The sequence below is a fragment of the Penicillium cataractarum genome (genome assembly GCF_028827025.1).
Source record: "Penicillium cataractarum strain IBT 29864 chromosome Unknown utg000008l, whole genome shotgun sequence".
Lineage (NCBI taxonomy): Eukaryota > Fungi > Ascomycota > Eurotiomycetes > Eurotiales > Aspergillaceae > Penicillium > Penicillium cataractarum.
This window is the reverse complement of record NW_026622744.1, coordinates 3,794,427-3,819,927: the sequence shown is the minus strand read 5'-3', so window position 1 is coordinate 3,819,927 and position 25,501 is coordinate 3,794,427. Positions and strand designations below refer to the sequence as shown.

The 25,501-nt window shown below is 48.9% G+C and overlaps 12 protein-coding genes across 12 annotated transcripts; 7 read left to right on the top strand and 5 right to left on the bottom strand.

The window, feature by feature from the left end:
• Positions 1–133: 133 nt before the first annotated feature.
• On the bottom strand, positions 134–2,089 carry N7496_010463 (flavin-containing monooxygenase; the record flags this gene model as incomplete). The annotated part of the gene is made up of 3 exons (XM_056703376.1): positions 134–194; positions 252–1,723; positions 1,790–2,089. The coding sequence occupies 3 exons, from the start codon at positions 2,087–2,089 to the stop codon at positions 134–136; spliced, it is 1,833 nt and encodes a 610-aa protein (XP_056552376.1).
• Positions 2,090–2,608: 519 nt separating this feature from the next.
• Positions 2,609–3,508, top strand: N7496_010462 (SDR family NAD(P)-dependent oxidoreductase; the record flags this gene model as incomplete). Its single annotated transcript, XM_056703375.1, has 3 exons — positions 2,609–3,177; positions 3,254–3,416; positions 3,479–3,508. The coding sequence occupies 3 exons, from the start codon at positions 2,609–2,611 to the stop codon at positions 3,506–3,508; spliced, it is 762 nt and encodes a 253-aa protein (XP_056552375.1).
• Positions 3,509–4,319: 811 nt separating this feature from the next.
• On the top strand, positions 4,320–6,019 carry N7496_010461 (MFS transporter; the record flags this gene model as incomplete). Its single annotated transcript, XM_056703374.1, has 3 exons — positions 4,320–4,708; positions 4,783–5,288; positions 5,370–6,019. The coding sequence occupies 3 exons, from the start codon at positions 4,320–4,322 to the stop codon at positions 6,017–6,019; spliced, it is 1,545 nt and encodes a 514-aa protein (XP_056552374.1).
• Positions 6,020–6,360: 341 nt separating this feature from the next.
• N7496_010460 (fungal specific transcription factor domain-containing protein) lies at positions 6,361–8,900 on the top strand (the record flags this gene model as incomplete). Its single annotated transcript, XM_056703373.1, has 5 exons — positions 6,361–6,434; positions 6,499–6,597; positions 6,645–6,725; positions 6,778–8,119; positions 8,211–8,900. 5 exons carry the CDS (start codon positions 6,361–6,363, stop codon positions 8,898–8,900), a joined length of 2,286 nt encoding a protein of 761 aa, XP_056552373.1.
• Positions 8,901–9,219: 319 nt separating this feature from the next.
• N7496_010459 (flavin-containing monooxygenase) lies at positions 9,220–11,348 on the top strand (the record flags this gene model as incomplete). Its single annotated transcript, XM_056703372.1, has 3 exons — positions 9,220–9,590; positions 9,864–10,601; positions 10,658–11,348. Coding segments are annotated over 3 exons (1,800 nt in total), but the record flags the coding sequence as incomplete, so codon positions are not given.
• Positions 11,349–13,032: 1,684 nt separating this feature from the next.
• On the top strand, positions 13,033–14,068 carry N7496_010458 (uncharacterized protein; the record flags this gene model as incomplete). The annotated part of the gene is made up of 2 exons (XM_056703371.1): positions 13,033–13,056; positions 13,169–14,068. 2 exons carry the CDS (start codon positions 13,033–13,035, stop codon positions 14,066–14,068), a joined length of 924 nt encoding a protein of 307 aa, XP_056552371.1.
• Positions 14,069–14,827: 759 nt separating this feature from the next.
• N7496_010457 (amphiphysin-like protein RVS161) lies at positions 14,828–15,991 on the top strand (the record flags this gene model as incomplete). Its single annotated transcript, XM_056703370.1, has 6 exons — positions 14,828–14,840; positions 14,914–14,964; positions 15,089–15,134; positions 15,191–15,264; positions 15,325–15,472; positions 15,538–15,991. The coding sequence occupies 6 exons, from the start codon at positions 14,828–14,830 to the stop codon at positions 15,989–15,991; spliced, it is 786 nt and encodes a 261-aa protein (XP_056552370.1).
• A 335-nt stretch (positions 15,992–16,326) lies between these two features.
• On the bottom strand, positions 16,327–16,974 carry N7496_010456 (uncharacterized protein; the record flags this gene model as incomplete). The annotated part of the gene is made up of 1 exon (XM_056703369.1): positions 16,327–16,974. The coding sequence occupies one exon, from the start codon at positions 16,972–16,974 to the stop codon at positions 16,327–16,329; it is 648 nt and encodes a 215-aa protein (XP_056552369.1).
• A 134-nt stretch (positions 16,975–17,108) lies between these two features.
• On the bottom strand, positions 17,109–17,969 carry N7496_010455 (uncharacterized protein; the record flags this gene model as incomplete). Its single annotated transcript, XM_056703368.1, has 4 exons — positions 17,109–17,352; positions 17,531–17,601; positions 17,814–17,852; positions 17,958–17,969. 4 exons carry the CDS (start codon positions 17,967–17,969, stop codon positions 17,109–17,111), a joined length of 366 nt encoding a protein of 121 aa, XP_056552368.1.
• Positions 17,970–20,254: 2,285 nt separating this feature from the next.
• N7496_010454 (class I SAM-dependent methyltransferase) lies at positions 20,255–21,491 on the top strand (the record flags this gene model as incomplete). Its single annotated transcript, XM_056703367.1, has 2 exons — positions 20,255–20,382; positions 20,492–21,491. 2 exons carry the CDS (start codon positions 20,255–20,257, stop codon positions 21,489–21,491), a joined length of 1,128 nt encoding a protein of 375 aa, XP_056552367.1.
• A 496-nt stretch (positions 21,492–21,987) lies between these two features.
• Positions 21,988–23,079, bottom strand: N7496_010453 (isopenicillin N synthase family dioxygenase; the record flags this gene model as incomplete). Its single annotated transcript, XM_056703366.1, has 3 exons — positions 21,988–22,653; positions 22,705–22,869; positions 22,924–23,079. 3 exons carry the CDS (start codon positions 23,077–23,079, stop codon positions 21,988–21,990), a joined length of 987 nt encoding a protein of 328 aa, XP_056552366.1.
• Positions 23,080–24,044: 965 nt separating this feature from the next.
• On the bottom strand, positions 24,045–25,346 carry N7496_010452 (rRNA-binding ribosome biosynthesis protein RPF1; the record flags this gene model as incomplete). Its single annotated transcript, XM_056703365.1, has 1 exon — positions 24,045–25,346. The coding sequence occupies one exon, from the start codon at positions 25,344–25,346 to the stop codon at positions 24,045–24,047; it is 1,302 nt and encodes a 433-aa protein (XP_056552365.1).
• Between the last annotated feature and the right edge of the window lie 155 nt (positions 25,347–25,501).

Here is a 25,501-nt window from a genome sequence, read left to right as displayed (position 1 = left end):
AGGAAAATTCCAACACAAGCATAAATCAGCATAGAGCCTAAGTATTTACCTGGCTAAAAGAGATATGTAGCTATAATATCATCGTACGGAGGTGTTGAAAATTGACAGAAAAAAACAATTGAATCTACTCGCTCTAGTTACCAGTCGCACCGATAAACTTTCCGAGTATCTCTGCTGGTTGGTTGAGATACCAGCTAGAAAAAAACCATGTCAGCTCAAGTCATCTTTTTGTGTCATGTTAGGTGTCTTACGTGGGATCCGCTTTTTGAACTTCCCCTGGAGCAAGATCCGGCAGCTCATGGTCCAAAAATCCGTTGTTCAGCCATGCAAAATCTAGCTTCGGGTCCTCACACCGGCTCTGCCAATCCATATCTTCGTATCGGTGCCGTCGCAAAAGTTCAAAATAATGCAGCCTAGATCCTGGGTGGAATGCATGAAGCTCTCCGTCCTTGGCGCCATTCTTGAAAGAGCTCGCACAGTTGTCTCCCCATACCGTTTTCTGGAGCCAGTTGATCATCTGGAATTGGTATGACTTTGCTTTACCGTCCCGAAGCCGGAATGAGGAGTAATTCTCTCTTTGGAGTTTCTGGATCATGTCTACCACATACAGGGTGATCCGTTCGATGGATGTAATCATGCTGCCATGGCCGACGGGGCTGCCAGGCCCCATGTAGACAAAGTAGTTCGGCATATCCTGGGCCAAAACGGAAAGATAGCATGCCGGATCCTTGCTCCACACCTCTTGCAGATTCACTCCGTTGGCGCCAATAATCGGCCATCGAGGCGTAAACGATAGGTCAAAGCCGGTAGCCGCAATTATGAGATCGAACTCCCGCTCAGTGCCATCCTTTGACTTTAACCCAGTCTTGGTGAATGAGTCAATTTCACCCCAAACTACTTCACAGTTGTCAGCGCAAAGCGAGTTGAGGTATCCAGGACCCGGCGTCGGTCTGCGACACCCCACGGCAAAGGAAGGGAGCAGAATATCTGCAAGCTCTGGCTTTGCCGCGAGCTTTGCACGCATGTCTTTCGCCGTGAACTCCCTGGCTATTTCCTGGAGTTTGGTACCCCGGACATATAACGGGAATCGGAAATTAAGCTCTTGTTCGATCTCTTTCCGATATGCGAGATATTCCTGTGGGTTTTCACTCCACTTGCGCTGTTGTTCGTCGTCATAGTAAACGTTTGACTGGCCCTGCTGAATAAACCTAGATCCTAAGTTTGCGGTAATCCAGGTCGGGGATCGAATGAACGCTGAGACATGGCCGGCCACTTTCTGAACGGCTGCAGTCACCTGGATGCCACTGCTTCCGTTTCCAATAACAGCAACCCGTTTTCCTTGCAAATCGAGGCTAGGATCGTAATTTGCGCTGTGGGATAGGATGCCTTGGAACTCTTCCCGACCAGGAATATCGGGCCATCGCCAATTGTTGAGATAGCCGCTCGCGTTGATGAACACATCACACTCCTCAACAATATCTTCGCCCACCTCCCCATCAGTGATGCCTCCCATGCTGGAAATGAGCATGCGTCGTCCGTCGGTCTTCTTGTATGTCACTTCCCACTTCTGTCGGGCCTCGTTCCAGCGGGCACCAGTCACTTTGCGGCAAGTCTGGATATATTTTCTCAGTCCAAATCGATCGGCAACATCATTCAAGTATGCAAGAATCTCTGGTGCCGAGACATAAAAAGAAGACCACTTCGGATTGGGCGCCCAGGTGAACTAATTTGAAAATTCCCGTTAGCGACCATTTGGGCAAAATTACTGATGAAATGTGTAGTTCCTTACAAGATAGTTATGCGATGGGATATCGCATGCACATCCGGGATAACGGTTTTCCCACCATGTTCCTCCCAAGCCCGCGTTCTTCTCAAGGATTTGAAGATCGATATTTCGAAGTTGGGAGGTTTCCACGGCATGAGCAAGAGAAAGACCACTGATACCAGCCCCGACTACAATGACTTTGACAGGTCGCGGATGGTCGAAGGGAAGCTTGGACTGTTCGTATGCCACAGGGTGGTTGTCTTTGTAGGGCTCAGTAGCTCGGATTGGCGGCAGCTGGCCATCTTCGACACCGTTGGTTGACATTTTTGAAATTTCGACCCAAGTATAAAGTTGATATAGATATGATCGGATGAAATTCAGCATGTAATGCGCCTACTTATAGGGTCTTTTATTGACTAGCCGCAGAGTTATGAACGGAAATGTTTGTGGGTGATTGCATACCTACCCCGTAATTCTGGAATAATTGTTTATGTCTACTCCGAGATCGATGTTATCGAGCATATCGGAATTATGCAGTGAGAGGTTTCCGAGCCTCGGGAACTATTCGCCAAATATTCAGCAAGGTACGTAACATTAATTTTGCCTGATAGTGAGCAGAATAGAAGGACTGAGTCTGATGAGGGTGGTTTCGGAAATGGAAGAAATTCCACGGCATCTCAGATGGGTGTCCGATTGGCAACTTCATGCGCATGTTCACAATAAATGAACCCTCAATTCCAAGCAGAAACGCAGACCTCACCATCACTTCGACTATTTCAACTTCCTTGGCAAATCTACTGAATTCACTTGACTTTTTGGTCATTTAACTTTCTCGTTCCGAACATGTCGTACAGCGATTTCAATGGAAAGGTCTTTGTGATCACCGGCGCAGCATCAGGCCAAGGCCGCGCGACCTCTCTCCTGCTCGCAAAGCAAGGCGCTAAGCTAGGACTTCTTGACCTGAACCATCCGCAGTCTGTTCTGGATGAAATCAAGCAACTGGGCGGGGAGGCGATCGGATTCCAGGTCGACGTTGGCGACTCATCCGGTGTCGAAGCCGCAGTGAAAGGCACCAAGGAGAGATTTGGGAAGATTGACGGCGCAGCAAACCTTGCTGGGTGGATTGGCACACAGGGTTTCAAAGGCAAGGGATATGCTCTTGATACTATCACTGACCCCGAGTGGGACGCAATGATCAGTGTGAACTTGACTGGAGTGAAGAACAGTATTGCGTCGGAGCTGAGACATATCAGCAACGGTGGTAGTATTGTGAATGTCTCCAGTATTGCGGGTCAGCGAGGAACCCCTTGGAACTCTCCGTATGGAACCGCGAAGTCCGGTGTCATTGCGTTGTCAAAGGCAGCGGCGTTTGAGGCCGGCCCCAGGGGAGTTCGAGTTAATGCCGTTGCACCGTAAGGTCCCAGGTTCCTCTTTCTCCGACTTGAAGCGAGCAAAATTGACTAATATTAAATGAATTATAATGGTTAGGGGTATCGTCGATACTCCCCTTGCAAAGGCATTGGGGCCTATGGAGCTTGTCCAGGAGAGGCTGCTGAGCAGAACCGCGCTTGGACGAATGGCTCAACCTGAAGAAATTGCCAAATGCATTCTCTTCTTGCTCAGTGATGAGTCCAGCTTCGTAAACGCGAGTGTGAGTACTTTCTCATTGGTTTTGATATCCATTTTTGGCCAATGGTGCTAATCAACTGCCAGGTTCTGAATGCCGATGGCGGTTTCCAGTAGCGTTTCGATTATTGGACATAGAACTAGTGATAGGTTATTCCAAGATAGTATTACATATGTCTAGCTAGCAATCAAGTCGCATGATAAATGATAATCTGTTCTCTGTGTCTTTCATTGAAACGCTACACTACTTCCATGACTTTCGTTACATCTAGTAGAATTCCCTACCGAGCTACTTTCAACACTACCTCAAATTTTAGTCCAATATTCAAGAAAGTTCTACCGAATCATTCTCAAAAGACTAGTTAGTCGGGTGATGATGTTTGTGGCGGTCTGGGCTCAAGACTCTTCGTTCGGAACCGGAAACCAGATTCGTTATTGTTCCGCGGAAAAACATATCTCATAGTTTGTTGCTTCTACTATTCAGGCTGCCATATCGCATACACAACTTAATCCACAGTTTCTCAAATACATGTCTACTAATATTAAATCAGTGAAAGCTTAGAAATTTTCCCATGCCTCTCATCTGTCGTTTAATCAAAAGCTTTATGAAACCCCCTTCAACTGCTGTAGCTAAAGATAATTCACGAAAACATTCGAAGTAACTTCCAATAAAATCTTCATGTAGTTTCTAGCTTTAAGCCACAAATTGTGAGCCAATAGATACTAGGTACTGTGCACAGACAAGTGCTGAAATCGCTGACCCTGCTCTGTGCCCAGCCTTACCCCGTGTTGTGGGGAGTTGATCGGTCTTCCGGGGTAATGGAAGTTGGCTTCATGGAGGAATATAAATACCTATCTCAATAACGGAGTTGTGGAAAAGGTTTCTATCAGTCTAAGATAAAAGTCTAGCTCCATTGAATCCTTCATTATGGATGTCCCAGCGCTCAATTCAATCAAACCTGCCAGTTTAAAAGCAAACTGGTACACCACAGGAAAGTGTATTATGATTGCCCTTAGCTCCTTTGCCTATGGCTATGCGGGAGCAATCATTGCAACTACACTCACACAGCCATCATTTGTGGCAGCTATGGGACTCGACAAGGCATCTAACGAGGCCTCCCTGGTTGGTGCGATCAACGGTCTCTATTATGCCGGAGGAGTTTTTGGAGCTTTTACAGGCGGCTGGCTTTCCAATCAATGGGGCCGCAAAATCTCTGCCATCGTTGGCAACATTATTCTGTTGATCTCCGCCGCAGTGATGACTGGTGGTGTTAATGTGGCCATGTTTGTTACCTTCCGCTTTTGTAGTGGCGTTGGGTGCGTTCCTGCGTTCTCTATTGGTTATAAGTTTTTAATGTCGCATGCTAATCATTATATTTTTAAACTCACAGGTCCTTCGTCATTCTCGCTACCATTCCCGTGTGGATAGCTGAATTATCACCGCCGCAGATTCGAGGCATCATGGTGGATATTCACACCGTCTCCATGATGACAGGTTACGCTGCAGCTTCGTATGTGGGACTCGGCTTCTACTTTGTAGGTGGCAAGAATGGCTGGCGAGGTCCGATGGGATTATCGGCTGCTTGGCCATGTATTGCTCTTTGTGCATCTTACTGGGTACCCGAGTCGCCTCGTTACCTCGTCTCGCGAGGCCGGAATACTGAGGCCTTGAACGTCTTATTACGAACGCATGCTGATCCCCAGAATGATCCCACCAACGAACACGCGAGACACGAGCTACACCTGATTGAGCATCAGATTGAGCTTGATGCTCTCAGTACCTCAAAACAACGGTCATATAAGACGATTCTTAAACAGGCGAGTCTACGTCGCCGAGTGTGGATGACTATCCTCCTGGAATTCGCGTTGATGAGTTCTGGCGTTCTTGTTATTTTAAGTAAGAGCCCACTCAATGTTACCGAACAGAAATCTTGTGGAAAACATAAAGAAAGCAAAGAAAATTGACCAAGTGTTGCAGACAACGGCGCGATCATCTGGGGTGGTCTAGGTTTCGAAACCTCCCAAATCCTCAATTTCCAAGCAGGTTTCCAGCTATGCGGATTAGTTTTCAATCTGACAGCTATGATTTTTGTCGACCGTGTCAAACGTACGTGGTTGATTTCCTTCGGGCTACTGGCTTGTGCCCTGATCATGATGGTTGAAATGTTGTTACAACGTTCCTATCTCGGTACGACAAACAAACCGGGCCTATCCGCAGCCGCTTCGATGATCTTCATTTTCCAGATGACCTTCTCTCTGTTTCTGGATGGGGCATCCTACTTTTACATCGCTGAAATTTGGCCTAGCCATCTGCGTCCGCAAGGGTTCGCGATTGGAATGGCTACTTTATGTATCACCAATATGGTATGGCTTCTCGCTGCTCCGACGGCGATCGAGCACATTAGCTGGAAATATTACCTGTTCTTCGTCACCATTCCAGCCATTGCGGCGGCGGCCGTGTTCTTCCAGTATCCGGACACCTTGCACAAGCCGCTGGAGGAAATCGCCGCGTTGTTTGGGGATATGGAAAGGGTAGTGGGTCACCGGGAAGACCCGAATGGAGACGGGATAGAAACTGAGGTTGATGAATCTAAGGGCCAGGTGGCTATGATCGAGCAGGTTGAGTAGCTTGGGGGGAATGATGGTGGTTGTGTTAAAAAGGCAAGATTGCCACTCCGAAAGATCCGGCTTCTGTAACTTTAATGGGGGCAAACCTGTGGCATTGTGAATAATGCACGAAAATGGTGGATTAAATCCCTATGCAGACCTCAAGGACCCACATTACTAGTACTCCTTTTTTCAACTGCATCCAATCGGGTCTCGACGCCAAGATCCATAAATCTGTGGGGTAATTGGCTCCTGTACTGTAGTCAATAATTCTTCCCCGCATTCTTCTCGTCCTTATAAAGGCGCCCCTTAGCACGCGGTTCTCGCCCCTCTCGGAAACTCACCAATGATCATAAAAGATTATGGGGAAAATGTCACAGCATGCGTTGCCGCAGAAAACAGGTGCAAAGCGGGACAAATACACCTCGCATGCATGGTAAGCTATTGCTTGTTGTCTTCAGATAATCTACCCACTGATTCATTGCTGACATGTAAAACAGCGGCGAATGTCAGCGGCGGAAAGTGAAGGTTAGTGCGCTCGCTTCAACTATTCCGGGAATATTTCTTCGATTGGGTGATGGAACTAATGTAGAGATGGTGTGTGTCAGTGCTCGGGGGAACCGTTATGCTCGAATTGTCGAACCAGAGGCGCCAACTGCCAATATGAGGATGTTGGTCCCCGTGGGCCCAAGCCCAGAAAGCGGTTCCATGAGGATTTTACCTCTGAGTATGCTAGTCTTCCACTTTGTGAGAGTCATTGGATTAACTCGCAGTTATAGGGATCTTCGCTCTCAATATGGCCTCCAAAAACGAAGAAAACCACGATCGACACTCAGGGATCAGCTCGCGCAGCTGCAAGAAAAGGTCGATGAACTCATTCAAGGCCACAATCCCGAGGGACTAGTCCCATCCACTTCTCCAGAGCTACGACATGACCCATCAGTATCCTCCAGTCCACGCATGATAATAGATAGCGCAAAATCGAACCCAAGTCCGGAGAGCCTATTCAACTGCTCCATATATACCAGTTCGCTCGACGCTTACAGCCACGGAAGGCTATTCCAAGACACAGATGTGTTTCATGCTCAAAGCCCAGGGTCCAATCCCATCGCCCTGGGCTCTCAGATTGATGCACTCCGAAAACTGGGATGTCGAAATCGTTCTCGGAAATTGCCGCTCCTTTCAACGGGTTTTACAACCGAACCTGACTTTATCGCCCAACTTCCGGAGCCCACCATACTATGGGGCCAAGTAACAGTCTTCCTTGCAGAGTTTGGGTGCTATTTTCCTTGCCTGCACGAAGATAGAGTGTGCGATCAGCTCTCAACCGCTCTGGGATTGTTAGGTTACGATGAAAATCATAGAGAAGTCTGTGTCGATAACTCGCAATGTCAAATCATCGCCTTTCTTTTCAACATGCTAGCATACGCAGAGGCAGTGACGCAGTCATCCCCTACAGTTGGCAATATTGAAGCCCACGCAGGTGCCGAGCGCTACTTTCAGGGTGTGAGATTGATGGAGCATTTCGGGAAATTGCATGGAAACGACCTACAAACAACAGTGTATCATACCACGGCTACCGCCTATCTACTTGAGCTGGGAATGTTGCAGGTGGCATTCCAGAGCATATCTAGAGCCTTCCAGACAGCTCTCTGCATAAACCTGAATAACCAACATCGGTGGCCGAATAATACGCAGGATGAGGATATTGCCTGCCGTCAATCACTCTGGTGGACCATTTTCTTCCTCGACAAGCGAGTCGCACAGAAAATCGGCATTGCATACTCCGTCCGCCAGACAGAATGTGCAGTCAGAGAATACCTTGAAGACGACAGCAGTCTCAGTCTGCAAGCTCATCATGAGCTACTACAGAGCATGATATTGTTTGGTCGACTTTGGGCTCAAATTTGGGACACTTTCTTTTCCTCTAAGGCAAATCTGAAGGAGAACAAGGAGGGAAGAGATGACGCATGGGCGGAGCTGCAATTGACAGACATGAAAATTATTTTGGCATATCGTCGCCTTCCTTCGCGCCTTCGTTGGAAATCTGAGAAGATAACCATGTATATCAAAAATGGCGATAGCGAGAAGGAAGTCAGACGGCGGTTGCTGGTATTCTTGGTGAGTTTGTTATTGGCCCATGACTGGCTGTCGCCGTCGGCTATCTTGTTAGCCACGATTACTGATAAATCTTTCAATGACTCACGGGCAGCGATTTGCGTTGTTACGTCTGAGTATCCGTCACAACCCCATGGAAGACCCAGAGGCGGATTTCGAACGTCGGAAATGCTGCGTCCATGTCTGCCTTGCCACGATCAAAGCTGTTCGAACTTATACAGCAACATTCGGATACCACAAGCCAAGCGGCCACGTCCTCACAAGCGCCCTTATCGAGAGTCTCTACTATATAATGTCCGAGCAGCAGCGTCAGCAGGAGCAACCGTCAGATAATGGTGGCAATGGTGATCAAGTAGTCTCACAGGAAACTCTAGAGCGAGCCAAAACCTGTTCGAGTGCACTCCTCCATAAGCTCGCCTTGACTACCGCGGGCGCTTCTCGGGCCTGTGAGGCCCTCCAAGAGGTCTTGTCCCCTACAGATTTTCATTGCGATGATGGGAGTTACAATTATGAGATACTGCTACCTGGTATCGTAGAAAGTGATCCTAGTATGCACGCCATGCAGGATGAGTCGGCATCAGTGGCTGAGCTTTGGCGAACTACATCCGAGGCCGCCGGGCAGGAATACGACCCAGAAAGCCCCAAACTTGAGATGCCAAGTATCTCAGAGATAAATATCATTTCCCCGTCATTGAGTGAGTTTGTAGGAGGAGTCGAAGATCCGTTTGGCGATTTGGCTGAAGGAATGGACTGGGAATCTTTGCTCCGAACGTTACCTTCGTGATAACCAGCTACCTATTCTTAGGACTTGTATTTTGATTACTTTCGTTTTAGAATACCATGAGAGAATTTCTTAATTTAGGATGTTCTGTCTTCCATAAAAGCAGCAGAAGCTTAAGCCAAGTTCCGAAGCATTTTATTCCACGGAACGACAGGACCGGAAAAAAATAACGGAATCAAGAAACTAACCCTGTTCGAAGTGGGAATCTCCGTGAGATGGTCATACAGTTTGTCATAACATTGATACTGACCGAATTATGATAGCATTCCACTCATCTGCATTCTCTTTATATATACCTTCGGGGCCAACGCTGTCCCGCAAAATGGTTACAATGGAAATGAAGACAAAGACCACCCGCGTTGAATCACCATTTAGCATTAATATGCAGGAACTCGATACCACCGAAATTGCTCGACGAGAGGCTCTCGAGGCTTTTCAAGCTCTCCTTCCTTCAAATCCTGTACCAGGAGAAGCAACGGAAGCTTATAAGACGGTTGATGAAATCGCATACTCTTTGTCGAGACTTCCCCTTGGAACAGCTCGTCCCATCAAAGTCATCGTCGTTGGCGCCGGTTTCAGTGGGCTCGCATTCGCGCGGGAGGTTGAAACCCGGCGCCTTATGAATGTGCACTTACAAATCTACGAGAAAAATGCGTCCGTTGGAGGGACTTGGTTTGAGAATAGATATCCAGGGTATGTTTAATGCGATTCCCTTCCTAATTAACTTAAAAGTATATTGACCTAATTACCTTCTACAAAGATGCGCGTAAGGACTCTATATTTTTCGCAGACAAGCTTCTTATTTAAGATTGGAAAAACATACTAAGAAGAACTTTCACAGCTGTGACATTCCAATCCATAACTACCAGGTTTTCATAATTCTGTCTAAAATTTCCAAATCACCCGCTAATGGATTTCCTGTCCTCTTCTACAGTATTCATGGGCGCCCTACCCTGACTTTCCAAGCTACTATGCGAAAGGACCGGATATTCATCGTTATATTGAGGCCGTGGCAGACCAACACAACCTCCGCCAATACGTCAAAGTTTGCCACAAAGTGGTCGGTGCAAAATGGTTAGAAGCCAAACAGAAGTGGTCTGTCAATGTTGTCCGCACAGATGGACGCTCGGTCATGGTCAGTAACCGGGATGCCAATAAAGAGGGCGAGGTGGACGAACCGTTCAACGAGGAATGCGATGTTTTCATCAACGCAACAGGCTGCTTTAACGATTGGAAATGGCCAGCTATACCCGGCAGAGAACTATTTCAGGGTCAGATGGTTCACTCAGCGGTCTGGCCTGAAAAGGATCAACTGAACCTGAAGGGGAAAACGGTAGGTTTGGTCGGAAACGGAAGTACAGGTGTGCAAATTCTCCCTGCGATTCTGGATGAGGTTGAGAAGGTCTATGTCTTCATCCGTAGCCGGACCTGGGTCACGGCTAGCTTTGCACAAAAGTTTGCTGGTCCTAATGGCGCGAATCTCTTATTCTCCGAGGAGCAGAAACGACGCTGGAGGGAACACCCAGAGGAGTATCTTGCCTATCGAAAGGAGGTGGAATCGGAATTAAATTCTCGGTTCCGGCTATACCTGAAAGACTCGATGGAGCAGCGAGAAGCACGTGAGTACTCTGTTACTCAGATGAATGAGAAGCTCGCTTCCAGGCCAGAAGCGCAGAAGCGGCTTATTCCGGATTTCTCTGTTGGGTAGGACAACTTCACCTTGATTATGTTGATCATTTCTGAGCTCTTGATTCTGACAGATGTCGCCGCACCACTCCCGGAAATGGATATCTGGAAGCATTGTGTTCCCCTAAAGTTGAAGTTGTCTGGGGTGGGATCGAATCCTTCAACGAATCCGGCTTACTGTCCGACTCTGGGGAACAATTCAATGTCGACACAATCATCTGTGCTACGGGGTTCAACATGTCCTTTGCCCCCCGATTTCCCATAATCGGTCGAAACAACACGAACTTGCAGGCAAAGTGGGAAGAAAACCCGGAATGCTACTTATCTGTCACTGCAGCCGACATGCCGAATTACTTCGTATATCTCGGCCCTGCCAGTCCTATTGGCCATGGTAGCGTGGTATCCTCACTGGAACGGGTGACGGAGTACGTTTCACGGTTTATCCAAAAGCTACAGACAGAAAACTATAGCTCTGTGACGCCAAAGGCCCACATCCCGCGCGCATACCAAAAACAGGCACTTGCATGGCTGGAAAAGACAGCTTGGAACTCTAACTGCGCATCGACATACAAGAATGGCAAGGCAGATGGCCCACTGATCTCTCTTCATCCGGGTTCGAGATTGCATTACTTCAAGCTACTTTCGAATCCACGATGGGAAGATTTTGAATGGACAAGCTTGTGCCCAGACGAGGAATTGGCGTTTGCCTGGTTGTCTAATGGATTTATTCTGGAAGAATGCCAAAAGGAGAATGAGACGGATCTGACGTAAGTCATATCTCCTTTCCAAAGTTTGAATTTCTATTTCTTCCCTTGCGTAGGAGATACTGACAGAGCTATGATAGGTGGTTTTTGGGTCCTGTTGAAGAAGACAAGGTTATTAGAAAGACTTGCTAGGTTATTTGTTCCCTCGGTCTTTAGCCATGTCCAACTTTGTTTTAGCTTGTTATCTCTTAGAAATTGGCAGAAGCTGTTATAGATTTAAGAATAATCAGTGTTCTATACCGGTGGAAAAAAGACCCAAGTAACCTCGAATGTCTCTGCATAGTGGCCATGGCTAATTGACGAGTGTCCAATTCTTGTATCTAGGCGCATAGAGGGGGTTTTCATGCTTGGGTGCATGCTGAGATTTACGCTGATTGATATCGCTAGAGCCTTTTTCAATTTTATAACTGCCCCCGCAAGTGTCAAATTCTCTCGCCCTCTGTAGTCAGGTGATCCCATAATCACGTCTTTTTCTGATAATGTAAAGGCTTCCTTCGACCGATCTGGTCGTTGGGGGGCTGTGCTCCCATTTCGGATCTGTTCGGAGTTCCGAAATCAGGTACCGAATCTACTTTTGGGCGGATGTTATTTCCACCATACGAGGTGTCGACCGAGCCGTGATAGCTTCAACTGATCTACATATCTAGACTGTTCCCATGCCGATCATTATTCCCGCATGATTGTCTCTCCATGATTATGCATACGTGGACAAAACAGCCGAGAGATGGCGAGACCATCATCCATGGAGGGGTAAGCACCAAGACTTTGCGTACGTAGGTAAAATCAAGTACATACCGGGGCATTGCTACATATTGGCTCAAAATCGCGATGTGCTCATGCCAATTGAGGGCCCATGCATTGCATATGTATTGATATCCCTGTCAAAAGATTGTACTCTGGTGTGGTGGCAAACTTAGAATGATGTTTACAACCCAGATTTACTCCTCATCTACAGCACTACCCCTTTTCACTGCAAGACGAGTAGTGCAACCCATCACACCAACGTGGCTGGAACTATTTCGCGCATTGGTCGCGAACGCCACAATGGCTCATGGAGCGCACACTGTGGCTGTACAATTGAAAACCAGAACTTGTTTCTCCACGTGAATGGTGTAAACATGGGTTCCGTGTCGATCCGGACCTGACTCGTATTAGCTGCGGACTAAGCTTTCATGAGCATGATGTTTCCCTCGACGCCTTTGCCCCCCCCCTCCTTTTCATATAGATTTCATCAGCTACTGTACATCCAATATCGATCGTAAGGGTAACAATAGAAATATTTAGTGTGCTTATTGTATCATCTTTTAGGAATAGGAAAGTCCCTAGTTAACTCTCAAATCCAATAGCTGGGAAACTTGGCACCATAGACTGGACGGATAGCGTAACTAGCGCTTATTCTTTGCCCCTCATTCCCCTCTCTTCCACTAGAACAGGTCAGATCGAGATCAGATGGGCTGGGATAATTACTCCACATCTTTCAGCTCCCCACAAGGGTCCCTAGTCGAGATTCTAAATGGGGACCGAGGGTTCTCCAGCACGTCATTTGGCTCTCCTCCTCTCCCCTCCCCTCCCCGCGGAGCCCGTGGCGTAAACAAGTTAAATAGCTGTCCCCCGAGTCTGCGAGCTCCTGGTCGTTCTAATTCCAATTTTATCACAGTTGAATTTGAGTTCAATCTTCTACAAACATGTCTTACAACAACGATAACGACGTAAGTTGAGATGATCTTTGTTTATCTATCTGTAGTGGGGGTTATCCCTGCTATTAACATTCTTTCCAGACGCTTCTTATGCAATTGATCCATTGCTAACACACTGCTTTAGCGCTCTTACGGCTCTGGAGGTAGCGACTCCTACGGTTCGTCTGGTCGCGACAATGACAACTCCTACGGATCCTCCAACCGCAGCGGCAACGACTCCTATGGCTCGAGCAACAATGATTCATATGGCTCGTCCAACAAGGACTCGTACGGTTCTTCCAACCGCAGTGGCAACGACTCGTATGGATCTAGCAACAATGATTCCTACGGCTCCTCCAACCGCAGCGGTAACGATTCGTACGGCTCTTCCAACAAAGATTCGTATGGCTCGTCTAACCGCAGCGGCAACGACTCTTACGGATCGTCCGGCCGTGACAATGACAACGATAACTCGTATGGTTCTTCTGGCCGTAGCGGTAACGACTCCTACGGCTCCAGCAAGAAGGATTCCTACGGCTCTTCTAACCGTGACGACGACGACTCCTACGGCTCCAGCAAGAAGGATTCCTACGGCTCTTCTAACCGCGACGACGACGACTCCTACGGTTCTTCCAACCGTAAGACCAACACCTATGGATCGTCTGACAACAGCGATTCCTATGGCTCCTCTGGCCGCGGTGGTAACACCTCTTCCTACGGCTCTTCCGGCCGTGACAATGACAACGATAACTCGTACGGCTCCTCTGGCCGCAGCGGTAACGACTCCTACGGCTCCAACAAGAAGGATTCCTACGGCTCTTCCGACCGTAACACCGACTCGTATGGATCTAGCAACAACGATTCATATGGCTCCTCCAACCGCAGCGGCAACGACTCGTACGGCTCATCCAACAATGACTCCTATGGCTCGTCCAACCGCAGCGGTGGTGAGAGCACCTTTGGAAAGGTCCTGGAGAAGGCTGGTGACCTGTTGAACAGCAACGAGCGTGGCCAGGAGCGACGTGATCGCTCGGATGACTACTAAGCTGCTGGAACAGTCTGGAAGTAATTTAGGCTATTTAGTACCTCGTGCTGTAATTATTTTGCGAGATGTGGTTGCCTGGTATATGGTTGAGCTGTATTTACTTGGTGAATATATAATCAAAGTACGAATTGTTGATGATTGTTGTTATCTTTGAACATTGTACTACATATCTAGGATAGCAGTAATATTCCACAAGATACAGGCTTTGAGCATTTTTACTTACCCCTCGATTGATGATGTCAATCAGGAAAGTTCCAGGCACCTGCGTTCCTTGAGGGCGCAGGAGCACCGAATTAGGTACACGATACCTCCCCTTTACTTTTACCCCAACGACCGACCTCTCCATAACATTGTATAATTAAATGCCCAAATCAGGACTCCCGATAGACTCTATCTAATGGTAGGCATAACCTCTCCTCAATAATATCCCGAAAGCCAAGAACCCTCGGCTTAAAATAGAAAATCCGACCATCCCCTCAGCCCTAATGACGTAACCGCATCCGGAAATCTCTGACTAAGCAAACCAGCACCGCCACAGCCCTGCGTAAGGCAGACTTGCACGTTGGGGCCGAACTGACTTGAGTGGTTACACTTGACGAACAGCACTCTCGACCACCTGTTCTGCTTTGACTACCGCCGTCGCTCTCGCTCTACCACCACGGTGAAACCGACTCACGATCCGGACTCTCTCCCCCGCGCAATCGACCGATCCTCACACCCGAGAACCACGTCACAAAGAGCACATCTCAGGCTGCCACCATGTCGTGGGCAGGTACGTCTTCACCGACAGGGCTTGAGCTCTAGCGATTTGAGTATAGGAGGTTACTGACGAGACTGTCGGGCAGGATTCAAGAAAAATGTCAACCGCGCGACGACGCAGGTTATGATGAAGACTGGTGAGTTTGTGGAATGCTACCCCGCAACGAGGCTTGCGGGATGGCTGGATTGGAGTTCCTACGCGAGAGAACGAGTTTGTACCGGGATGTTTCGAGCAGCTGGCTAATGCTCAATGCTGGATAGGTCATGTTGAGCGGACAAATGACCGAGACTATGAGATTGAGGAGCGGTATGTCATTCCCGAGAGATCATGATTGATGGACATGAGCACTGACGGGGTTACAGTCGATATCGGACAATGGAGGCCGCTGCGAATCGGCTGCAGAAGGAGGCCAAGGGATATTTGGATTCATTGCGAGGTGGGTTGTCGCTATTCTCACAGCTGGATTGAGCTTGACGACTAACGAATATCCGTGTAGCCATGACCGCCTCTCAGATGCGCATTGCCGAGACCATCGACGCTTTCTACGGTGACGCCGGTACTCGCGACGGCGTAAGCCGAAGCTACAAGCAGGCCGTGGAAGACCTCGACGCAGAGACCATCAAGGCTCTCGACGGACCATACCGGTAAGATAACCCAACTCCAAACTCCATCCGCCAAACCAGAACTCTAATAAAGCCCACTACTTCAGAACCACCGTCCTGGAACCAATCTCCCGCTTCTGCGCCTACTTCCCAGACGTCAACGAATGTATCAAAAAGCGCAACCACAAGCTCCTCGACTACGACGCGATGCGCGCCAAAGTCAAGAAGCTAGTCGAAAAGCCCGACAAGGACGCCACAAAGCTTCCCCGCACCGAGCGCGAGACCGAAATGGCCAAACAAGCCTACGAGCAACTCAACGAGCAACTCTTCACCGAGCTTCCCCAACTGATCGACCTGCGCGTGCCGTATCTGGACCCCAGTTTCGAAGCGCTGGTCAAGATCCAGCTGCGCTTTTGCGCGGAGGCGTACTCGCGCATGGCGCAGGTGCAGCAGTATCTGGATGCGGAGACGAGGGATCAGTATGCACGGGGTGATTTGGATAATCGAGTTGAGGAGGTGTTGCAGGAGATTCGGGATTTGAGTATAGCGGGGACTGTTTGAGGGGTGATGATGATGATGGTGGCGGGTGCTCGATAATAATGGAGTACTAAACTATTCGCATATTGGGGTTATGTGCTTTATTTCTTATTCTGTTTGGCTGTCTCTCGTTTTTTGCCTGGTTTATTTGTGCTTCTCGCTATCTGACGAAGACTACGTGATCTTATACTTGTTTCTGTGTTTCACCTTCTCATCTTACAGCCATCCTGTACATGATGCTGGGGTCTTTCTATCTAATCCGGGGACTGTCTATTCCCCAGCTACCTTCTTCCTCTTGATTATCTGGGATAAAATGGAGTTATGCTTTCAATTGCAGACGGGGTATCAAATACAAATGCTCAAACCGGGCTCATGTCGTCCATCGTACATGGGCTGTAGCCCTCTCTATATAAGTCATATAATACAATCATAACCGCACAGCCTCCCATATACACATGCTCTAGATCCTGCAAGGATAAATCTCCCTCCCTCACGACGCAACCCGACACATCTCCTCCTCCAAAACATCCACCACACTCTCCGCCGCCCTCGAAACAGCCTCCAACTCCCTCCCCTCCATCTCCGTCAACACGTAATCCGCAACGGCATCCTTCTCCCTGCCCACCGGCCTCCCAATCCCAATGCCCACCCTCAAAACATCCAAATCCCTCGGCAACCCCTCCTCCCCCCTTCCCACGCTTCTTCCCAAGCACCGGCGCCGATCCCATCTTGCCCTTCGCGGGAAACAGCCCCTTCCCCCTCAACGTCTCCAGCACACTAATCAACCCTCTATGCCCTCTCAAACTCGCACTCTCAGGCCCGCCCCTCTTCACCCGCACCTTCCCCAGTGGCGCTTCAAGCTCATCATGCAGAATGACCAGCGTAGCCGGGTACCCGGTACTCGCGGTGACGGGGAGCGGCCCGCCGGGGAGATCTAGCGGGATGCTGTCGCGGGTTGATAGCCACTTGGTCATGTTTTTGACTAGTTTTGGCCCGGAGATGTTCATTAGGGAGGGGCTGTAGAAGGTTGTGTAGAGGGGGGATGCTAGGCGGGTGCGGAGGGAGGGGATTATTGCGTCGAGGAGGATGTGGCCGGCGCTGTGGCGGGTTGTGCGGTAAGGTGCTGGGTTGCCTATTGAGGCTATGTAGAGGAGGCGTTGTGGGGGGGCGGGGGAGGGCCATTGTTGGTGGTGGCCCCAGGTTGAGGGGTGAGGATTGGGGTGGATGGGATGCGCTGGGAGGAAGAGAGGTGGAAGAGGTATGATGTGGTGATGTTGATCTTGTCATGCAGTAGTTGGTCGCCGGGTGATGGTAGAGGCAGGATAGACGGGTCAGACCCGATGGCGCGGTGCGGTGTAGACGGGAGGGCGGATGGTTCCGAGTTACTGGGAGTGGAGAATAGCAACAGTAGTATGTCTCCGTATGTCTTCGTACAATATATACTGTAGGATCTTGTATGCCGGAAGACAATTTTTTTTGGATCCCCGAATGTCTGGATCAGGAACGGGAGATCGTCTCGTGACTGGGACTTTTCTTGGTTCGGGGGCGCCGTCGGGGCCTTACCCGTTTAGGAAAGACTCTCGGGCTCCGTGCAGGATTCGCAACCAAACTGTCGGGTCGGCGCACGGAGGTACCTTTGCCACGTTAGAGTTTGTAGTGTTGTTATAGACGAGGTTTGTTGGCCTAACTTGGAAGAGAGCTGCGCTATTCTAGGTTTTATGGAGTTGTATGGTTGTTGTTAGCACGTTTCGTTCTCTAGGTAGATGATGACTCTGATCTAGGTATATATTTTCTACCGTAACTATAGTAATTATCCGTTGGGTCCAAGTCACTTTGCGGCACTTACCTGAAAATTAGTCCGTTTCGACAAAGACATGCAATGCGCCTGGCTAGAGTTAGTAGTCCAGAGCAGAGTTATTACAGTAGCTGCCTGTTGCCTGATTCCATTGCCAAGTAGGTATACTTCCATTGGCCACGGTACCGTACATACCCCTCCTACCATACTTATATAGCAATAGTGCCGACAAGGTAGGACAGACGGTGTGCCAAGTACATACACTACATAGTACATAGTAGTATCGCCCACCGGGGTAAGCTGACAGGGGTCGGCGATATACATGCAGTAGAGATCCAGACTCCTGGGCCAGACAGCCAAATCAGTATAGGCTAGCCCTGCGTTAGGGCAGTAATCACTAGTTAGCTAAGTGTATATCTAGCTAGGCACTGTAGACAAAACAGAGATAGTGACAGAGTAGTAAAGCTTTAATTATGCTTAGATGAGTTGTCCGAAATATTCATCCCTAGAATAATCCACCAGTCGATGGACACCACGGAATCTCTCCGTTGTCTAGCCCCTGATCGTACCACTTAACACGACACATTTTAGTAGGTCCCAGCGAAACAACTCATCTGGCCGCGTGGAAGGCGGAATGGAGGCGAGAAATTCTTCTGTCTGTACAATGTACCCCGTGTAAAACTAGGTAGGATGAAATTCTTGATTATCGTCTTAAGTAACCTGTATTGACTCTCTTTTCTGTAGCCGGAGAACCCGATGCTGTGTACGCCGCTCTACAGTACTAGACACTCTGTACAAGTTGTACTCTTCAACTCCTCGGCCTTGAACAAACTCATACTCTACAAAACACTCCTATAATAGTAGCTATGCACCCATCTACATACAATCCTCACATATCCACGTACTCCCATCCAAAGTACAAATCCACATTTTGCCTTCCGTACCTGACCCCTGTCCAGGTGTCCACCGAACCCAGTCTACCGGGTCTCCCCCGTTCCAACCGGGTCGTGCATAAGCTCCAAACCCAAAACGTGCACAATCACTGGCCCGATCGGACCTCCCGGCCCCACTTCAGCTGTCGAACCTTTCCCCGCCGCCCCGAGGAGAAGGATAGCACATGCGTTGAGCTAACAAGTTAGTCAAGAGTGCTAGACGGGGCAGAATAGTATCCTTGTCAGACTAAAGCCCTCTAGTATAAAAGGTATTTAGTGCATCGCTTATAGTAGTACTCAGAAATTAGTTAGGTATACGATATCAGGTCATGGAAGGGAGGGGTGGTTAGTGGTAGTGGTAAGGGGGTTATGAACGGGTATCATGCCCGTCCCGACTGGCTAGGGACCAATTTCCCAGAGTTTAGGAACGTCCCCGCTGGCTGGGAGGCTCCACTGGGTTACGGGAATGGGGGTCCGACTGTGGACGTTGTTAGGAACTTGGGAGGGAAGTTACGCGGAATAATTACAATGTCATAATTAAGGTGATCGTAGCCAGTTAGTAACAGATTAGGTGTAATTTAGATCATAAATAACTAACAGTAAGAACTTAATATGTCTGTTTGTGTGTATTCTGTACTACTCGAGTCATTCGTTTAACGTGGCCTGATTACCGAGTGTTCCCTTTATTGCTTTTTTCCGGCCGCCGGCCCAAACTGTCGGGTCGGCAATATCTCATCTATCAACTGTCTTTCCAAGTGATCGGGTAGAAATTTGGATATAATTCCTTTTCTTTTCTTTGCCTAATCGGACGATCTCCCATCGAAAATTGATCTCAATTCTACCAGGTATCTAGCGAGTATAGTACCGTATATCCTAGTCTCCATACTTCGTACTTCCTTGTACATACTACCCCATCTATCAAAGTTCACCCATATACACGCCTGTGCATCTAGTGCCGCCCGACTATGCAGTGACGTCTCACGACCCGGACTCTCGGGTCATGGCCCCCAGTTTAGTTCCGCTAATAGCGATGCTCCAGAATTATTTTTCGGGAGGAGGGAAAAGAAAAAAAAATGGAAATTAAAGCCCGAAAAAAAAGGATTACAATTGTAGTTTACTAAGTTGGTCGCCTTTATTCGGGCCTGGAATAACAGTAATCTTCCTTTCTTTGCTAGTTCGTTTCTCCCTCTCGTAACTCTCTCCACTTTATTTTTTGCGCCAGCTTAACTTTACTTTTACCTTCTCCTTCCCCTTCTATTTTTGTTAGACTTGTTGTCTACTCTTCTGTTCTCCCTTTCCCTTCGTTATACATATACTTCCCATCTGCAGTCATTATTCGGGAGAAGGTGTTCTTTCGACAACGCGGTACTGATCAGGGCTGTCTTCGTCTAATCTCGTGATTTATAAGCCTTGTATTATTCCATTAATTTGGCTCATTCTCTCCACCATTATATACCAAGTCGCATTCAGTCAGTCTATACGGTTCAGCGATATTTTTCCTACGATAATCATCCCAATTCTGTCGCTTCCCTCCAATACTCGCTTTGAAACCGTCATGTCATGGACGACAAACCCATTCAGCCAGCGGAGGATATACTGGCCCCAGACGAGAACCAGACCGAACACGCATATCCAAATTCAGACCCCGAGTCCGATTCCGATACTGAATCCTTGAACGAACCATCCATGTACGTATATGAGAGTTCATCACATGAGTCCATACTCATATTCAATTACCACGTTCTACATACCAATCCAAAGTATACCAAACCCTAACTAACATCAACTCCCACCCAGAAAATCCACCCGCTCCTACGCCTCCCTCACCCTCCAACACATCCAAGAAAATGGCCGCCGTTACGCCAACGAAACCTACTTCATGCCCAACGACGAACCAGAACTAACCCGCCTCAACATCGTCCACCAAATCTACCTAATCCTCCTCGACAACGCCCTCACAACCGCCCCACTCCCTCCATCCCCAACTCCAACACGCATCCTAGACATCGGCACCGGCCCAGGCGACTGGGCCATCGAAATGAGCGCCGCCTACCCAACAGCCACAATAATCGCCTCCGACCTAACAGTCTTCGACTCGGGACTCGGCCACCTCGCCCTGCCAAACGTGGACTTTCAACTCGCCGACGCCCGCGCAGAATGGACATACCACGAGCCCTTCGACCTAATTCATCTTCGCGGGTTATCAGGTGCCTTCCAAGACTGGGCCGCGATATACGCACAAGCATTCACCCACTGTAAACCAGGCGGATACATCGAAGTCGCAGACACAGATCCAGCAGCTGACACAATCGCATTCTCCCCGCTAAAACGACCCGGCAGTGAAGCCGAGATCCCCGCACTACGCAAATACACATCCGCCCTGCGTGCCGCCGCCGAAGCTGCGGGGTATCCACGGGACCTGGCACATCTCAACACGGACGCACTAGCCGCAGCGGGATTCGTGGATGTGCGTGTTATCGAACGAACGATACCAATTGGTCTATGGCCGGAGGACGTCGCTGAGAAAACGCTCGGCAAGATGACGCTTATTTCGCTGTTGGAGGCGTTGGAGGGGTATGCGTTGCGGCCGTTAACGGTGCATGGGGGGTATACCGTTGATGGGGTGAAGGAGTTGTGTCAGTCTGTGAGGGGGGAGCTTTTGGGGGTTGATGGGTTGACGGCGAAGGTTAGGATTGTTACGGGGAGGAGGCCCGTTAGCTTTGCGCAGAAGAAGGCGGACTTGCTTGCCAAGGTTATGGCGAGGGCGAAGCTTGTGCAGGAGAGGGCTGAAGGGTGAGTACCTAGCGGGTGTTGAGGGTATGATACTTGGGAGTTTAAAAAAACATTTAGCTTAGCGTTTAGTGGGGTTGTATAGAATATCGGGATCTATAGATTACTATATTCGGTAAGCTTTTACTGAATTTCAAAAGAACTTTGTTGACCACAACCCAAAAGATACACTGGAAAATAGTTCCCGCTAACGCTGTCTATAGAGAGAGTTCAAAGGACCTTCCAGAAGATCTTTTAAAAGAGCGGTAGTTAAATCGTATCTTTTAGACAACCGAACTAGGTTTAGTTTGCCGTGCTGCTGGACTAGTTATATATGGTCTAGATGAAGAAGGATAAGGGTTCAGGTAACAAGGAGCTCCAAAGCATATTTCAGGTCTATCAATACAGAGAGTAGAGCAGGAGATACCCTGAATATGCCTCGTGTGGTACCTGGGCGGTACCGGACCCTAAATATATGGTAAACGCTACATCGTGAATTCATTTTGTGCAACTAACTGTAACGTTTATTTAAACAGTCTCGAGATTCGAAGATTCTGGAAATCCCACGCATTCACATCATCATACCGACAAGGCGTCGACGGCGTAATAAACTCCTTAAAAGGGAACAACGACGCTGTGCGGTTCGGCTTCGCGAAGTACGCAATTGAGTACCGTTCCGGAATAACCGCCTCAGACCCAACCTTAACAGAAGGGGGATAAGTGACTCGGTGACACGCCGCACGGAACGTATCATTAGTCAATCGCTGCATCGAGTCACCAATATTCAAGATAATCTCCGTCTTATCTGCAGACTCGATGCCACGGAAAACACCAGGGCTCTGTTGATCTTCAACCTGCAAGCCGCCAACAGAGTCCTGGAATAACATCGTGATGCTGCCAAAGTCCGTGTGCTCGGCGATGCGTGTTGCAGTGCCATCAGCCAGTTCTGAGGCAGGAATCTCTGGGTAGTGGAGGATGCGGAACTCGTTCTCGGCTTTGTTGTGGAGGGCGACCATTTGGTTCTCGTCGACGCCGAGTGCTCGGGCTAGAGCAGCGAGGATCTCGAGTTCGAGTTTGAAGCATGTTTCGTAGAACTCTTCGATGAATTTGCGGAAGCCGGGGAGTTTCTCTTCTGGAACCCAGATGTTGTCTACGAGTTCGTCGCGGGGTGAGCCAAAGTCGACTGTTTCCTGTATGACTTTAGTTCTCTGTGCACCAGCTAGATCTCGCACATTGCTTACCTTGATATCACGGACAAATTTCCCCTGTGGGAGCCCCTTCTCAAACCCACTGATGGTCGAGATAGACTCTTGTCCGACGTAGCAGTATCCGCGGTTAGGGTTTGCCTTGGGAGGATGCTTTGCTAGCATCTTATCCTCGTGGGGTAGAGCGAAGAACTTGCGAGTCTGTATATAATTAGCACTTGGGTCTTGAACTCATTGTAAATGCTCAATGCTTACCCAGTCAAACAAGTCATAGATGAGTTTGTCGGGAAGACCGTGGTTCTTCAACTTAACACCACCCCGAGTCTTAAGACCATGGAGCAGAGCAGCGGAGATTTCCTCCCTCTGCTGGGGAGTTCCCTTCAACAAAGAAATATCGAGAGCCTCGGACATTGTAATTGTGAAGGAATGTTGCAAGGTTAATGAAACAATTGTGTCTTGGTGAATGTGTTATGTTAGTAGTGGTTGGATGAGGGCAAACGAGGGAGAATCAGGGCCAATTTATAGAATATGGCCCTACAGATATGAAATAGTACATCTCAATGCGGAGATAGTCACTTTGAGAAGGTGATGTCCAAAAACGCGGGGTCTGCACGAATTGAAGCTAATTACTTTCCCGAATAGATCGAGTGGGTCCAAGATCACCTTCCTCGATCATAAATGCACCAATCAGAGAGTTATTAGCTGTGGGGCACAACTTTAGATGGAAAGTGACTGTGTCGCTGCTCCAGTATGAATTTCCCACAAGGTCATCAGAGATAACTAGCAAGTGACTGAGATTGGTTTGGAGAGGATAAGAACCAAGGGTATGATAAGGGCCATTTAGGTAGCTGACCTACATATTAAGATCTGGCCCTAAGGTTATCATATACTTCACCTTAGCATCGTGTCTAGAAAAACGAGTCCAAGATGCTTCGATTAGGTGGCTGAATAGGTCCAGTTACATTTCTGGGAATCTTTCTCGGCCTACGAGTACTAGGTGCTGGAGACTTCTGTTTGGAAGCTCCCGTTCCCTTCTCGTCAAAGACATGGAATAGACATAGTCTGGCGCGATGAGGTAGGAACTGTAGGTGACTAGACTTGGAATGGGACATCGAGCTGGGAACGCGGAATGCGAATTACTTTCTAAGCTGGAAGGCCTCGTCTTAAATTGACATAGTATTATAATCTAGGGCACAATTGACAAAAGAATGAAACCTCTAGTGAGGCGTCTATGTTCATTCGACATATTTAGGGTATATGCCAGCAAATAATAACAAAAACCATGCTTTTGGATACTCCCCAAACCCCATGCGAAAGGAAATAAAAATGATTCAGAAAGAAGAGAAATGCAGAAGACCGCAAGCCCTGTCGCTGCTTTACAGCTGGAACTTGGTCCGCTCCTTCTCCATTCCACCCTTCCATTCCCACTCCTGCCCGCTGACTCGTTGGATACCCTTATCCACACGGCGCAGCTTCAAAGTAAACCGGGGACCTAGCTCCTGCAGACCAGTCCGGATACCCTCAGCACCCTGCATCTCTTTGCCATCCGCGCCAACAACCGCCTTCTCCGACTCCCGCTTCTCACGGAAGACATATCGATGACGGCGCACGAAGATGTAATCACGCTGGTTGTGCAAGGTGACGACCTGCCGACCCTCAAAGTCTGGCTGCGGTGGGAAGCACTGCTGGAACATGCGTGCAGTGAGCAGACCCAGCGGCGTGCGGAAGTTGTTCAGGATCAACTCGGGCCAGTGGCCAGTTGCACGACCGTGACCGGGAAGTCTCTTGCCCTCAATCCAGTTGCTGATGCTGAAGTGGAAGGTCGGGCCAATCGGTAGATGCACGACGACCAAGCCGCTTGGCTTCTTCTGGTCCTCTTGCAGGACCACCACGGTAGTGAAGTTGCGGTTCGCGGCGAACTTGGAGATCTCGCGGATGGAGAACTTGTGCGAGTAGCGGTGTGCCGTGCGGCGAATGTATACACTGTTCGGGAACAGGTCTGTGAGGATCTCGGCTTCGTTGTGGAGGGTTGAGTTGATAGCGGTCGTGATGAGAATTTTGGGAGCAGGAGGAGTTTCGGTTGAGAAGAGCGAGGGGAATTTGGCCGCCAGGGCTTCTGGGGCGAGGCTCAAGTTTGTACTGCGAGTGGATTGTGAAGGACTGGTTGCGCGTTCGGTGGCAGTGGGTAGCGAGGACTTTTTACGTCCACGGCTCGAGTCTTCCGCTTCGTCGTCTTCATTCTCGTCATCGTCCTCGTCGTCATCCTCGTCGCTCGTTGCGATCATACTGTCGATCGACTCGTTATCGGAATCCGCGGCATCGCTGTCGTCCTCGCCCTCTTCCAATGGCCGATTCAACTCGTCCTCTTCTTCCTTCTTGGCCCGCTTGATGCGCTCAATGTCGACACTCAATCCCAGGCCATCCTCCTCAGCGTCACTGCCGGCTTCATCCCAGACACGCTTTCGCTCGAGGGTTAGGGGAACGTTGCGACGCAGACGCTCTTCCCTCAGCTTGGGATTCTTGGCCTCTTCCTTCTTAAAAGCATAGCGTTCCTCGCGGCGCTCTGCATCCTTGGTTCTCTTGCGCTTGATGTGCAGCATCTTCCGGCGCAACTTGTTCTTAGTCTTGACCTCCATGCCAGAGTTTGGCGGAGGCCGCGCTTGACCTTTCATACCCATGGTGAGTAAAGAATTTGCTGAAAGGTAAAGGTGATTTTTGGTGAGCGACTTGCCGAAGCTTCAAATTGATCCTCGCCGATAAAATAAATTGTCTCGGAGAATCATTCCTCCGGGCTGGGCCGGCCACCATCTTTTTGATTGAATGTTGATCGCAA